This window comes from Phyllostomus discolor, chromosome 6 (genome assembly GCF_004126475.2).
Source record: "Phyllostomus discolor isolate MPI-MPIP mPhyDis1 chromosome 6, mPhyDis1.pri.v3, whole genome shotgun sequence".
Classification (NCBI taxonomy): Eukaryota; Metazoa; Chordata; class Mammalia; order Chiroptera; family Phyllostomidae; genus Phyllostomus; species Phyllostomus discolor.
Window position 1 is genome coordinate 89,752,450 of NC_040908.2, and position 16,812 is coordinate 89,769,261.

Consider the following 16,812-nt stretch of genomic DNA (forward strand, 5'->3'; position numbering starts at 1 on the left):
ATGATAGAGTGAGAATTAGTGAATTGGTATATATAGAATGCTAAAAAGTAATTTGTTTTATAGGCAGAGCTTCTAGATGCTGCTGCTGGCGTTCATGTACGGTTCAGATTAGGTGGTGTAAGTATGGGTGAATTATTAGTTGTAATTTGAAAGCTTATTGATATACCATTTGTGAGATGTGATTTTTTAAATGTAAATTACTTTTTAATTGGGATACAATGGCCCTTTGAACTTTCCATCTACAGGTTAAATTTCCACCTGAAATATACTATAAAATTTTTACTGAGAGACATATTGAAGATCTGTGTGCTAATAGCCCTCGAGATTACACAAAACTTTCAGCAAAATATGCATCTCATATTCAAAGTGATAATGTTCAGGAAGAGGATCACAGTGGATGGTATTGTCGTATAGAGAACAATGGCTGGAGACCTGTTTCTGATACAGTAAGAAAAAATATTAACAATTTTGTATCATATATTTATAAACCAATTTGTCTTTTTGAAAATTAATTTGAAAATTAATTTTTAAATAGTAAATCCTAGTAATTCAGTTGATGAAAATTGCCTAAGTTAACTACTCTGGGGTTTTTAATAACACTTCAAAACACAGGAATAGCTCTGGCCTGGTAGCTCCATTGGTTGGAATGTCATCCCTCAGATCAGAAGGCAGTGGTTTTGATTCCTGGCTGGGTCACATTCCTGGGTTGCAGGTTTGGTGTCTGTCCAGCTGGGGCACATATTAGAGGCAACCCATCCTTGCTTCTCTTTCATTTTGATGTTTTTCTCCCTCTTTCTCCCTCCCGTTCCCTCTCTAAAATCAGTAAGTATATCCTCGTGTGAGGATAAAGGAAAAAAAGAAAAACAATACAGGAATATACCTCTTTTTTACTTACATTTATTTCTACTTTCAGTAAAGCTTTGATTGAAGCCATTTTAGATACTCTCAGGTACTCAGCAGTTTACCATCTTTACTTAAAGCAGATCTGGAGATGTTGTTGACTCTATATTAATCCTTGGACTAGAGGTGGGAGTTCTGGAGAACAATATGACTTTTTCTCTTACAGAGCTTATAACAGAAGAAACTGGTGGGAAATCATTTGAATATTTATGATGTTGGGGAATTTACCATGTAGTCATATTAATTGAACAGAATGATTTAAAATATACATAGTTCCTAATGCATATATGTGATTCAGGAACTTTTCTATAGACACCCATGTTTAATCTCCTTTTTGTAGAAATAATTTCTACCTAAGGATATTTGTAAACTTACATTTTATAGGTTAACATGATCTGGTTCTATAGATATCTGTTATACAAGTATCCTCATGTATCTTCATCAAATCCTCAATGGCTGATTGTTTATAGAATGTGGTATATTGAATATACTAAATATGAAAAGTGAAAATGATCAAGGAATGCATTCATTCATTCAGCAAACTTTATTTCATGCCAGCCATGAGTCAGTCATTGTACCAAATGCCAGGTGTACAATAGTAAATAAGAATAATTGCTTTCCTCAAGTATTTTGCCTTGTAGTTAGGAAGGCATTTAGTAAACATGATATTTCAGTATAATGTAGTAAATATGTGCTTTAATAGTAAAAAATACAGAGTGTTGTGGGGAATAGCAAACTCTTCTCCTTGTGAGTTAAGGTGTGTGTGGTGGGGACAGGGGAATGAATCAGAAGTAGGAAAATAGACAACCAGTTGGGATAAAGTGTCTTACATGTGAAACTACAAACTCAGGACATAGTGGAGATTTATTTGTTCTTGGAGGGTGCCTATACTTACAGTCTTCAAAAGGCATCAACACTAAGAGTAGGTCAGGTTTGTTCTTATGAGAAACTAAAACACTCTTGGAATATGTCTCTTCATTCACTCATTCACTCATTTGTTCAAATGCTTATTAAGTATCTCAGTACACTAGAACTTTGTCAGTCTTTCTGAGGCATGTGCCTCCAAAGGCTCAGTGTGCTGTTCACCCATCACTGAAATTAGAAATACCTTGCAAAGGTCTATCTTAACCTTTTTCTATTTTGGCATATTCCTACTGAGCACATGGAAACTCTGTCTATAGTCAGATAACCTCATAATCAGTATTTCAATGTTTTATATATTCATTTTTTTATTTCTCAATAGTTTTGGATGTCCACTGAAGATGTAATGGTGGGAGACAAAAAGGAATGCAAATTTCATTTCTCTAAACTGAAGAGAAGACAAGATATGGAAAAGAAAAGAAAAATTAGAAAAATAGAATGGATGAGGCAAATGTAAGTTGATGAAAACTTACTAAAGAAGTATATAATATTCTAAGTTAAAAATTTCTATTATTACTAATATAACTATATGCTATTTTAAAAGAAAATGTAAGGTTACAGTTATATTTTTAAAAATACATAGAAAGCAAACATTTAATAAATGCCTACTATGTGCCAGACACAGTCCAGCTTCAGGAAGTAAATGTGAAAGGACACACTGTCTTGGACATTGAGGAAGTCACATTCCATTGGAACATCAGATATGGAAATAAGCATTTACTCTTATACATCTGATAACTTTAATTTGTCCATTCAGACCCATTCAATCCTTTTTTCTGTCCTAAGATACTGACTGTGTGGATTTTACTAAAAGTCATTCTGGGTCTATCTAACAAATGTTAAAAGCAAGTGCCAAAAAATCAAACTGTTTCAAAGTTTACTTGACTATATACCAGAATAAAGCCCCAAAGTATTTAAAGGACTACAAAAAACTTCAGTACCTAAAATCATATAAAATTTATAATGTCTACCATATGGTAATCAATTACCAGACATGCAAAGCAGCAGGAAGAAAATGATTCTAAATAAAAATCTGGATCCTTACAAAAATGAAGAATACCCAAAATGGTAATATAAGTAAATATTAAGGACTTTTCTTCTTATAATTTAAATCTTTAGAAAGGTAATTAATAACTACTAAACTGTATACTTAAAAATAATTAAGATGACAAATTTTGTTAAATGTTTTACCACAATTTTTAAAACGATAGATATTAAAATTTTTATGTAAAGAATAAGTTAATGTTGATATTACCAATCAAGTTCTACTTAAATTCTTGATTCCACAATTGTACTTCATCTCTCTTTTATTGAAAATCTTCATTTCAAAAAATGTAACTATTTTTCTGACATTACAAGTAGATAATTACAAAAATAACTATAATGTGAACATATGATGCAATAACTAAAGTTCAAAATATTTAAAGGTAATTTGTTATTTAAAGCAGAAATAACCATATATTGTAGCATTTATTAATTTATAACAGAGCAGAAGTAAAATGTATAATAACAATATTACAAAGGTTGAGAGAGGCGAAATAGAAATATACTATTAGAAGTGTCTTATGCTACATATGAACTGATATACACTGGTTAATGGTAATCCATAATAATTAAATATTTATACCACAAATCCTAAAGTAACCATAAAATCAATAATAACAACAAAGATGGAAGCTTAATAAGCTAACAGTGGAGATACAGTAGAATCATAACAAATAATCATTTAATCCAAGGGAAGCCTGAAAAAAGAAGAAAGGAAATGAAAAATAGACAGGCAGGTGAAGGGGAGGAAAATGGGAGCTTCTGTAATAGTGTCAATAATTTTTTTAAAAAGACAGTATAGAAGTATTACAAAAAACTTAATGCCCATAAGTTTGAAAAATTAAATGAAACAATAATTTATTGAATGACATTGACCAAAGTGCACTCAAAAACAAAGATAACATTGTTGTGGAAAATCCACCCACACTCGGGGAGATAATGAAGCACAAACTTTATTACCCGGGGGCTCAAGGGGGGTTAATTCCCAAATCCTGAGCCGAAAAAGCTGGGTTTGGAGTCCTTTTATATACTAGTTATACAGGCAGAAAGGGAGGGGGAACCAGCTGCTGAAGGCAAGCATTCAGAAGCAGGAGCAAGGTTAGTGGCCTTCAGATAACGTTACATAGCAATGTCTGCTAGCCGGCTTCTTACCTAAAAATAACTTTTACTCAGCTTTTGTCCCAACAAAACTTGCAAATGTTACAGAGAGCAGTTTCTTTTCCTGCCATAACATGAATAGTCTTATATCTATTAAAGAAGTTGAACTTACAGTTTTAAAAAATTCCTACAAAGAAAACTGAAGGCCCAGGTAGATTGGCTGGTGAATTCTAGCAAGCATTTAAGAAAAGCCTAATACAAATTTTACACAAATATTTTCAGAAAAAGAAGGGAACACATCACAACAATTTTCTTCTTTAAAAAAAATAAAAATTTCACCCAAGGATATATTTGTTGATTTTAGAGAGAGAAGGGAGAGAGAAAAACATCTTTGTGAGAGAGAAACATTCATGAGTTGCCTCCCATAAGCATCCCGACCAGGAACAAACCTGCAACCTTAGGTATATACTCTGAATGGGGATCAACCTGCAGCCTTTCAGTATCAGGATGCCGCTCCAACCAACTGAGCTACCTGGCCAGGGCCACATTGCAACAATTTCTATAAGGTATTACCAGATACAAAAAACACTTGAGGCTTATAAGAATTAAAAAATAACAAACAGTGTCTCTCATGAACATAGATACAGGATAATAAATAACATGGAGTTTATCCCAGGAATACAGAGTTGGTTTAACTTTTAGAAGTCAACCAATGTAATTTACCATGTTAGCAGACTTAAAAAGAAATTCAGTTATGATCATCTTAATAGATGAAGAAATATACAAAAATCCAACAATCATTCATGATAAAAACTCTTGGCAAACTAGGAATAAGAGGGAGAACCTCTTCCTGATAAAAGGCATCTATAAAAAACCTACAGTTAACACACTTAACAGTGAAAGACTGTCTCCTTTGCCTCTAAGATGAGAAAACAAGGCAAGTATGTCTCCTCTCACTACCTCTTTACAACATTGCACTGAAGTTCCTAGCCAGTGAAATAAGGCAAGAAAAGGAAGAAAGAGACTGAAATTGGAAAGAACGAACTAAGACAGTCTTTATTCACAGTTGACATTATTGTCTAGGTACAAATCTTGAGAAATCTATAAAAAAAAAGCTATTGGAACTAATAAGTAAGTTTATCAAGGTTGTGAGATACAGAAATTGTACTGCCATGTTCCAGCAACAAACAATTGGAAATTTTAATTATTATTAATTTATTTAATCTTTATTGTTTTTTCCATTAGCATTTAGTCTGCTTATGCACCCCACCCCCAACAATCACCCCACTGTTATCCATGTCCATGAATCCTTTTTTCTTTTTTCTCAATCCCTCCATGCCTTACCCTCCCTCCTCCCTTACCTGTCATCCTGCTCTCTATGAGCCTGTCTCTGTTTTGCTTGTTAGTTTACTTTGTTCATTAGATTCCACATAGGAGTGAGATCACTTAGTATTTGTCTTTCTCTGACTGGCTTATTTCACTTAGCATAATGTTCTTGAGGTCCATCCATATTGTGACAAAGGGTAAAATTTTCTCTTTTTTATGGCCAAATAGTATTCTATTGTGTAAATGTCCCATAGTTGTTTTATCTACTCATGTACTGATGAACACTTGAGCTGCTTCCATATCCTGGCGATTGTAAATAACACTGGAATGAACATAGGGGTGCTTATGTTCTTTCAAATTACTGTTTGGGGTTCCTTAAGATACATTCCCAGAATTGGGATCACTGTGTCAAAAGGCAGATCTATTTTTAATTTTTTGAGGTATCTCCATACTGATTTCCACAGTGGCTGTACCAGTCTGCATTCCCACCAACAGTACAAAAGTGTTCCCCTTTCTCCACATCCTTGCCAGCACTTGTTGTTTGTTGTATATTGATGATAGCCATTCTTACAGGTGTGAGATGGTACCTCATTGTGGTTTTAATGTGCAATTCTCTGATGATTAGTGACACTGAACATCTTTTCATATGTGTGTTGGCCATTTGCAGGTCCTCTTTGGAGAATTGTCTATTCAGGTCCTTTGCCCATTTTTTAATTGGGTTGTTGGCTTTATTTGGTATTGAGTTTGTAAGTTCCTTGTAAATTTTGGATGTTATCCCCTTATGAGATGTATCAGCAAATGTTCTCCCATTCTGAGGGTTGTCTTTTTATTTTCTTGATGATTTCCTTTGCTCTACAAAAACTTTTTAGGTTGATATAGTCTTGTTTGTTTATTTTTTCTTTTGTTTCCCTTGCCTGAGGAGATACATCACAAAAAAAAATAATGCAAATGTGAAAAAATACATAAAAATAAAAACACAAGCCACAGGCAGGAAGAAAACATTTGCAAAACATATATGGTAAAAGACTTGTATCTAGAATGTTTTTTAAACTCAAAACTCAATAATAAGAATACAACCTAATTTTAAAATGGCAAAGATTTAAACAAACACTCTGACAATAATGTTTGGACATATGGATAGCAAATAAGCACAAGTGAAATGACATATGGATAGCAAATAAGCACAAGTGAAATAATAACTATCATCATTAGTCATTAGGAAAGTGCAAGCCAAAACTATAATGAGATATTACATTACCACCAGAATGGCAGAAATTGTCTGCACACATATAGAGCAAATGGAAATAGTACATCCACTTTGGAAAAGTTTGGCAGTTTTCTTACAAGTTAGTATTATCTTACAAGATAAATGGTAAGATATACCTACCATTCACCTCAGCCATTTCACTCTTAGGTATTTATCCAAGAGAAATAAACCATATGCCCACAGAAAGACTGTGTATGAATGTTTATAACAGCTTTATTTGAAGTAGCCAAATACCAGAAACAACCCAAATGTCACTGGATAAATAAATGTGATGTACCTGCACAAAGGAATACTACTCACAGTACAAAGGAATGAACTATTGACACCCACAGCAACATGGATGAATCTCAAAATAATGGTGCTGAATTAATAAAACCAGTCAAAAAAGAGAACACATGGTATGATTTAATTTACACAAATTTCTAGAAAATACAAAGAAATCTGGAGTGACATAAAGCAGATCAGTGGTTGTCTGGAGATAAGGGTGGGAGGGAGGAGGGAGAGAAGGATTACTAAGGCACACAGGGAACTTTGTGGGGGGCTGATGTGTTCATTTTTTATTGTAGTCATAGATTTACAGGTGTATAATAAATATGAGGGGGAACCCTAAGCATGAAACTTATTTATTACAAAATTGTGCATTTATTCTTACATGTTTAATCTTTAGTTACCTTCAAAGTACTCTCCATTGGATGTAGTAAACCTATTGAGACATTTTTTCCACTGTTCAAATCAGTTTTTGAACTTATCAATTTTGATGTCCTTTTGTGTTTCTGCCATTTTTTGTTTCACCTCTACACATCAGCAAAACATTTCCCAATGAGGACTTTTTTCATCCAGGGAAAGAAAAAGAAGTCACTCAAACAGGGAAAATGGGGACAGACTCAGAGATGGAGAGCAGGATGACAGCAGGGGCAGGGAGAGGTAGGGGGTGGAGGGACCGAGCTAAAAGGAAAAAGGACTCATGGACCTGGACAACATAAGGGGACTAAAAGGTAATGTAAAAAATAATACAATAAAGATTAAATTTCAAAAATAAAGTCTGAGAACAAAAAGTAGATATATGAATTGTTGTATATCAGTGCTGTAAAAGGAAAAATGAGTATCACCCCAGTTCCAAAATCTAATCTTAAGTGTATGTATCTTTGGGAAGGTAAACATGGAGGAACTCATAAAAATACATTCAACCTCAGCCTTTCAGAAGTTACTGATTTCTAAATGCATTTATGTTGTGGCATGAGCATTAGTTAATAATTCTGGGCCAAAGGGTACCATCATTTATGTCTTTTTTTATTTAGTACATGTCTGCTAAGTGCCTGTTGTTTAGGGAGGAGAGTATGGAAGTGGAAGACTGCAAGTTCCAGGAAGGCATTTCACCACTGTACAGATTGCTTTGCAAACGTTGGACACTGAAGTAAATATTTATTAAATGAATAAGTGAATGAAGAACTCTAGAAAAATTGTAAAAGCAGGCGCTTCATGATTCTTCTTCCTGACCTGCTTCTTTTGGTATTTGTGTCTCAGAGCCACTGATAGCAAGATGTCTTCAGGAAATGCTAACATTGGGCACCCTGCCCCCAACTTCAAAGCTACACCTGTTACACTAGATGGTCAGTTCAAAGATACCAGCCTATCTGACTACAGAGGAAAATAGGTGGTGTTCTTCTTTTACCCTCTTGACTTTACCTTTGTTGCCCCATGGATATCATTGCTTTCAGTGATAGGGTAGAAGAATTTAAGAAACTCAACTGCCAAGTGATTGGTGTTTTTGTGGATTCTCACTTCTGTCACCTGGCCTGGATCAACACACCCAGGAAACAAGGAGGACTGGGATCCATGAACATTCCCTTGGTGTCAGATCCCAAGCGCACCATTGCTCAGACTATGGGGTCTTAAAGGCTGATGAGGGCATCTCATTCAAGGGCCTCTTTATCATTGACGAAAAAGGTATCCTTCCACAGATCACCATAAACGACCTTCCTGTTCACCAAGTCTTTGGATGAAACTCTGAGACTAGTTCAGGCTTTCCAGTTCACTGACAAACATGGGGAGGTGTGCCCAGCTGGCTGGAAACCTGGCAGTGATGCCATCAAGTGATGTCCAGGAAGCAAACAATATTTCTCTAAGCAGAAGTGAGCATTGGGCCATTATAGGGTCATAGCGGCAGTATACAGCCATGAAAACAAAACCTCTCTTTTACTATTGTCATGCTTAAAACACAAGATCTTAGATTTAGGCCATATGTGGTGTGAGACAAAACAGGCCTTTCCTGCAGGGTTTGGGGAGGGCAGCCTTTCTTTTTCTGGAGGAAATGGCCTGAACTTATGGAGCAGGCCAACTGACATATACAGTAATGGGGCAACACCTTTTGTGTAGTTTCTATTAAACTTGAACTGAGAAAAATAAATTGTGAAATCATACTTTCTTATAATTTGTGTACTTACTAAGCAATAGAAATCAAGAGGCATGTTCCTGCTTCTATACAATTCACTAGCTCACATAGATCATTATCCATTTCAAGTCTGACCAAGCAGAAACTTGATGAGGGCAGGGATACATCTTGTCACTGTCACATCTTTTGCCATCCAGGGTTATGGAAGCTTTCTTTCATTGAATGTTTACTTTGTGCCAGTAGTTTTAAATGCTTTAATTGTATTATACTTCTAAATCTCTTAAGGACGCTAGCAGGAGGTAGTATAATGATTATCATTTTAAGGAAGAGGACACTAAGTCCCAGAAAGGCTAGATCATTTGCCAAAAATTATACAGCTAATAAATCACAGAAGCAAGATTCAAAGTCAGAGAGTTCAATACCAAATTCTAGCTGTACACTTCCACCATGCCACTTCCTAATAAATGAGTGTCAGATTAAATACAGGGTCAGAATAGGTTAACCTTTAAAATAGAACACCAATGTAGATCTTAAAATAAAAAAACAAAGAATGCTATATTTTAATATTCTTGGTAAGCACCACTTCTGTCTATTCATTCAGCTTATGTTTGGTGGATGCATTAATTTATGTGCTCAAACGTAAAAGAACAGTGCTACAGAAGTCTGCGCTTACAGTCAGATTTTAATATTGGCTCTGATATATATTTACTGCATTCATGATCTCAAACAATTTCTTAATTTCTCTAAGTCTCAATTTCCTCATCCATAAAATGAGAATAAAGAGTTGTCACAAATGGCTGTGTCTTTTTAAAGACAATTACAATGATGTATGAAAAGTGCCTGACACACAAAAAATGTCAATATCTTTCTTCCTTTTATCTTTTCCTCTTTCTCTTTCCTTCTTTCTTCATATTTGTCATCAGCCACATGGCCTTCTAAAAGTTATTCAACTCTTCCAGCATTTCCTTATCTATAAAACAAGTGGGCTAGTAATTTGGTCTCTGAGGCCCTTTGATTCTGTAATTCTATGATTTGGTGATATAATTTAGTTTTTCTTTGTATCATAAAAATCCAACTTGCTGAGTGGGACTCTTGAAATGAGGCTTCTCTCTGTGCTTGATTATGCTGCTTTGTTTTTTCCAAAAGATCCCATCGAATAGAACTTGGTTTAGAGGTATTTGTGTTAAATAGGATAAAAACTTGCTTTATATTTAAATAGTATTATAACAACAATATATATTAACTGCATCTACTAGTAATCACATTTTCCAGAGGATTTATGTCTTTCTTTCTTTCCTCTATTTAGGTACTATGCAGGAAGCCTGGCGGCTAAGTCAACAAATAGTGAAACTCTGGGTTTAATTCACACAGCAACGAAAGGGCTAATCAGATCTATTGAAGATGGTGGGATAGATTCTGTGATGGAATGGGAAGTGGATGAAGTGCTGAACTGGACAAATACACTGAACTTTGATGAGTAAATACATTTTGCTGTTCTTGGGAACACGGGCAGGCATCATATTTTTCTTTCTAATATTTCTAATTCCCGTATTGAATGTAGGAGTCACAAACATAATCTCCACCCCTCCCCACAAAACAAGTATTTATACTTGTCTAGAAAGAAGAGGAAATGAGGGAGAAAGATATAAGAGGGATGATCTAAAAGTAGAAAAAAAGAAAATTGGAGAGGTGTTCTTTATTGTCAGACTTCATACTTATGCCTTAGCCTAAATTTGCTTTATTTCTTACTTTGGGATTTAGAAATAAGGCTGGGAACATGAAATCAATAATACAAAGAATTTTGTTAACTTACAGACCCTGATCTTCCCACATGAGACATTAAAAAGTTATAATTTGTAGTGGCATATTATAGCCCTTGGAAAACATTTTTAGAATTTTTTTGTGTGTGTGATGGGAATTTTAAAATATTTAATATAACAATCAGGGAAATTCAAGTTAAAACCATAATGAGATTTGACTTCAGACAAACTAGGATGGCTATAATTAAGAAGACAAGGAAGTAGAGGAATTGGAACCATTATATACTGTCAGTGGAAATGTACAACAGTGCAGCCATTTTCAAAAATAATTTGGCAGTTTCTCAAATAGTTAAACATGAAGTTGGCATATGATTGAACAATTCCATTCCTCAGTATGGATACACAAGAGAAATGAAAACACACGTCCATGCAAAAACTTGTACATAAATGTTCATACCAGCATTATTCATAATATAACCAAAGTAGAAATAATCCCAATATTTATCAACTGATGAATGGATAAATAAAAATATGTAATATTTATACAACGGAATATTATTCTGAAATAAAAAAATAATGCTGATGCATGTTACAATATTGATGATTCTACTAACTGAAAGAACCCAATAAAAAAAAGACCATGCATTATGATTCCATTGATATGAAATGTCCAGAATAGGCAAATCTATAGAGACAGGAAGTAGATTAGTGGTTGCCTAGGACTGGAAGACTTATGAGGGTTGGGAGATGAAGCTAAGGGGTACAGTTGGGGTTTTTTGAGAAATAAAAATGTTCTAAAATCGATCATGATGATGGATGCACAACTCTGTGAGTACACAAAAAGTCACTGAATTATACACTTTAAATGTGTGGATGGTATGGTATGTGAATTATATCTCAAACAGCTTTTAAATATATTGAATATTTACCAGCTACAATAATGAATGTGACTATTGTGTGGATGAAACAGCAGAAAAACTAAAATGAAGAAAGTGTAAGTAAAGAAACATAAGAAAAAGGAAGAAATCAGGAAGAGAGATAAGAATATGGGATAGGAAAAATCAACATGTCATTGAAAAATAGAACAGAAAGAAGATCACCCAAGGGGAATCAGAGAAGAGAATAATGAGAAAAGACAAGAAAAGAAAAAGAATGACTAAAAGAAGAAAAACAAGAAAAAATAAGATATTGGTGGGAAAGCTATATTAGAAAATAAAAAGGGAAAGACAAAAAGAAATAACTAGTTATGCATTGTAGATAGATGCTCTAAAATATTTTGTAATAAGTAAATGGTAAAAAGAGATTGTTACCTGGCTGGCGTAGCTCAGTGGATTGAGCGCAGGATGTGAACCAAAGTGTCACAGGTTCGATTCCCAGTCAGGGCACATGCCTGGGTTGCAGGCCACGGCCCCCAGCAACTGCACATTGATGTCTCTCTCTCTCTCTCTCTCTTTCTCCCTCCATTCCCTCTCTAAAAATAAATAAATAAAAATAAAAAAATACACTATCATTAAAAAAAAGAGAGAGATTGTTAAAGCCCTGGCTGGTGTAGCTCAGTGGACCAAGTGCAGGCTGCAAACCAAAGTGTCACAGGTTCGATTCCCAGTCAGGGTACATGCCTGGGTTGCAGGCCATGACCCCCAGCAACTGCACATTGATGTTTCTTTCTCTCTCTCCCCCTCCCTTCCCTCTCTAAAAACAAACAAACAAACAAAACAAACAAACAAGAGATTAAGATTCTTTAGCCCAATATCTTGTCATTACCTTAGTATTTCAATTCTCTATAGAGAGAATGTCTGTGATTTTGGGGACACTGAATAAATACAGATAGTAATAATGATGAAGGAAATGACAAAGAAACGTACTGTAATGCAGTATCTTTTTAAAAATTACAAGTATATTTATTTTTTTACATTCAGTATTTTGCATTAGTTTCAGGTATGCAGGTTAGCAGTTAGAAAATTATATACTTTATGTAGTGCTGTACTTCTACTTTTTTTCCCAAGAGTAAAAATCACTGGGTAAAGAATAGAGGAAAAAAAGGGAGAGGTTGGTGAGGTTCATTTTGAATGAGCTTCTGAGAGCAGGATAGAGAATTTTCTCAAGTGAGCTTTTGAAATCCTTATACAATTGGCTAATTCAAGCAAAGGACCAACACACTTTCATGAAAGATTAACCAAAAATTGACACCCAACATTCTGTATTTCATCACTACTGGGATACAAAAAGAACAATACAATTCAGTTCAAAGGGAGGAAATAAACAGACATCTCAGTCCACTATCATCCACCATACTCTTCTCTGTTGGGGGATTAAATCTGTGGAAGAAAGGATAAAAACAATAAACCAGTAAGACTTGAAGTGGTTTTTGTAGCATATATTTATATGGGGTGGGATGGATGCACCTAGGCTTGACCTGGTAGGATTAACTGACAATTTCCACTTTTTAAAATAGAGATACCTCATGCTTCCAAATTATGTACAATATCTATCAGTTTATTCTCTCACTTAGGCCCTGGATAACAAAAATTTGACATAGAATCCAGCGTGATTATTTGGAAATATTTTAGTAGCATTACTAATCCCAAGCTACTGATTATCTCAGGTAAGATTAAACTTTGCAAAGGTCTTCCCAGGCTGACTGCAGACATTAGGTACAAGAAAGCACCTTCTACCCGGTGCATATGTGGTTTCGACAGTGTTTCCAGTAGATGTTTGTAACTGGATTGATGCCACCTTGTTTGATGAAAATTTTGGAGTCTGACATTTTTCTTCATAAGAATTGGTGGTCACTAATTCTTTGTAGAGTATCCTTCAAAATCTGTGGACAGTTTTCAATAGTCAGACCAACAGAATGGCATTAATGTGTTGACACTGATACAAACCAAGTCTTCCCCCAACAGCTTTTGTGCTCGTACCTTGTCAGGACAGTTGGCTGTTCTCCTCGAGAGAAGCCATGTGCATCTTCTATCAACTGAATACAATATTATTATTTTGAAGAATGGATAGAGCCAACTTCACTCTTGGCCTCAAGGACACTGATGAATACTGTCATAAATTCTGCAGTATTGAGAGATACATTGCTGTAGGAACTTAGAATATAAAGCACCTCCACATCACCGTCACTGAGTCACCCACAATGCCATGTGATCACTACTGTCATTGATCTTGTTGGATTTTTAGGGGCATATTCTCTGTAAGTTGTTCCTCTTACAGAATCTTCATAATTTTCAAACTGCAAGTGCATTTTGAAATAACTTGTTAAGTGATCAGCAGCTGGGATATCTTAAATAATTTCCTAATATTCTATTATTTGTGTTGCTATGAGATCTTTGCCTGTGTGTGTGTGGCGGGGGGGAGGGTGTAGTTTCTATATCTGAAGCTGTTCCTTTGATTTCTAGGACACGTAGTTAAGTGGCTCCTCAGGCTAGGCACTTTCTCAGATGATCAAAATGTTACACTTGTAATCCTAAGGAATTTATTATAGATTTCCCATATATACTATTCTGCAGTTAATATCTCAAAATCACAAAAACTTCTTAGTGAGAAAGACAAATTAGTTCTATGCCATGAGCAGTATAGTAATGCTATCAGACTCTTTCTTCTATTTGTAAAACTTAGATATTTTTATCAGTTGCTGTTGGTATGTCTTTTATGAGAAGTTCTTTTAAAATAATTGTCCTGGTATTAGGTAAAGCTGGGTCAGTGGTCAGCCTTAATTAAATATGGTATATGTTTATACTCCAGACTGTCAGGTGGCCTTGAAAGTAGAATGAAAACCTTTCAGTATGTAAATCAAATATGTAAATCAGTAAGTAAATCAAGGTGTTCTTGAAGGTGGAATGCAAACCTTTGAGTATATAGATCCAAGGAACCAGGATGATAGACATGCCGCTCTTCATAGTGATCCTGAACAACCACTGAAAGTCTGCCTAAATTTACAATCAGTCTAGACTGCACTGTCTACTGAGAGATCCTGGGGAGGGGTTTACATTGCCTGCTCTTATCCTGCATCTTTTAACAGTGACCCAGCAATATCTTATTCAAGGTCATAGGATAAAGTTTTAGGAGTAAAAAGAAGTAGGAGTAACAAAAAAACCTAACTATAGACACAGTACTTTAAATATTTAAATATTGTTGGATAACATATACCTTCCTAAACCAACCAACCAACCAAACAAACAAGCAAAGAAAGAAAAACCCTTCAGGAACACTGAGTTAACCACGTAATTCAATAAAATAAATGAATACTTGGAAAATAATTTTTTACACAACAATTCTAATCCTCCTCAGCTCCCTTTCAGTACCTGCTGTGATCAATTCCTTACCTGACTTCGTGGGTGCAGTTGGAAGAAGCAAGGCTTGGGAAAGAGGACACAGAGACTAAAATGAAATGGAATAAGTTACAGGAATCCTGCCTCTTGGAGCATCCCCTTGTCTTCATAGCTCATCACACCTTGTTCTTCCCTATTATTCTACCTCTTCTCAGGCTACCCTGGTGTCCCTGTTTCAGTCTCTGTTTGGGAAACTGAGGTGGAAGTTGCATTTGTCCTACTTGGATGCAATCTCTCATGTTGACTGCACTCCGCAAAGGTAGCACCATAGCTCTACTAAGATCATAAACCACATGCTTTAAATTTCTGTTAACATGTCAGAGACAGTAGGTGTGGCAATCTGGAACCAAGGAGAAGGTTTGTCATAATTGTTTGTCCCTTTTTTCCTCTGAGTTTTCTGTCCATACTTTTAATTTAGAAGTTAACTAACATCTTAGTAGGCATTCAACTGAGGACATGATCTGGAAGGAACAGAACAGGGTAAGATGAGAAAAGGTGTGCTGAGGAAGACCAAAGGGCACTACCATGGTAGACGTGAACATGATTTTTATACATCCTTGAACTCCTTGTCCTAGGGTTTGTCTTGGAAGCATGAGAGCGACGCAGAAGTCATGAAAATTAGACATTTGGACTAGAGAATTTGTTGCCATCAATGTAAGATTTCATAAAGTGGAATTGTAGAAGTAGCCTAATCATGCACTAATGAATTAATTCATTACATACTAACAAACCAGTTTAATTTAATTTAATGAGTGTCTATATAATGTGCTTAGGTATATCGCCAACTGGAAGGAAATTGCTACAAGCAACTCTTCAGCTAACTTCAAAAGTAGGTGATTTTTAGCAATACTTTTTGGGGAATTCTTGTGAACAAATAGGATACATTTCTACACATGTACACATTTCTTAGCACCTAACATTTCAGTTCCCTGCAAACTATATAGACAGATAAATTTGCCAGGTCATTCTTACCTTATAGCAGCGATTTCAACTGATGTGCCACAAGAAGTTTTAAAACATGTGATACCTGACTATTCAGTCAGGGGCACGGATCTTTTTTCTCTTAGACTGTCAAATAAAAAAATGACAACAGCCAACACAACAGTTGTCCAGTATGAATGAAAAAAAATACCTATTTTTCATCAGATCAGCAAAAAATATATTTTTAATGTGCCTCAGAATTTTAGTAATTAGTTTGTGTGCCATTAGATGAAAAAGCTTGAAAATCTCTGCCTTATAGGTAAGACTGTTATTTGGAAATAGAATTTTTTTATTTTACATAGGGTTCAATTTAAAAAAAATTAATAATCCTTTTCTTTAAAAGTTGCATCTTATGGTTTCAGTAATAATTTTTAATGAGCAAACTTCACTTGGCTAAATAAATGCCTCAAAATGTTAAAAATATTTTCAAAGTTCTATGCCACTGTTATCCCTTCCATGACCCATACTGAGAAACTGAAAATGATGGCATGTTAAAGAAGCAGATCATCGTATCCCAGAAATATCAGTAATTCTAACATAGCCAGAATCTAATTATGGCGACTGTAGAATCTGAGTGTATGAGTTCTGTCCTGCCGTCATCTGTGAGAGGCAGTAAAGCCGAGAGGTTACATTGTGGAGTGTAGATTCAGACTGCCTGGTTTTGATTTTTGGCTCTACTATTTACTGGCTGTGTGATCTTGGGCAAGTTACTAGCTCAGTGTCTTCCTCTGTAAAGTGAGAATAACAATAGTACCAAGCTCCTAGGTTGTGGGGAAGTACTAAGAGGTA

General features: G+C 35.1%; 1 protein-coding gene and 1 pseudogene across 2 annotated transcripts in view; both read left to right on the top strand.

Moving 5' to 3' along the window:
- C6H11orf65 (chromosome 6 C11orf65 homolog) overlaps positions 1-16,812 on the top strand; it is a 41,643-nt gene that overhangs the window by 22,786 nt on the left and 2,045 nt on the right. Inside the window, exons 4-8 of one of the 2 annotated variants that reach the window (XM_028516047.2) lie at positions 64-117; positions 246-446; positions 2,144-2,274; positions 10,255-10,425; positions 15,816-15,871. In XM_028516047.2, the coding sequence (XP_028371848.1) occupies positions 64-117; positions 246-446; positions 2,144-2,274; positions 10,255-10,425; positions 15,816-15,871 (613 nt within the window). The remainder of the gene's footprint in view (positions 1-63; positions 118-245; positions 447-2,143; positions 2,275-10,254; positions 10,426-15,815; positions 15,872-16,812) is intronic. The other variant, XM_036028607.1, reaches the window with a different exon arrangement.
- Positions 7,913-8,882, top strand: LOC114499673 (annotated as a pseudogene).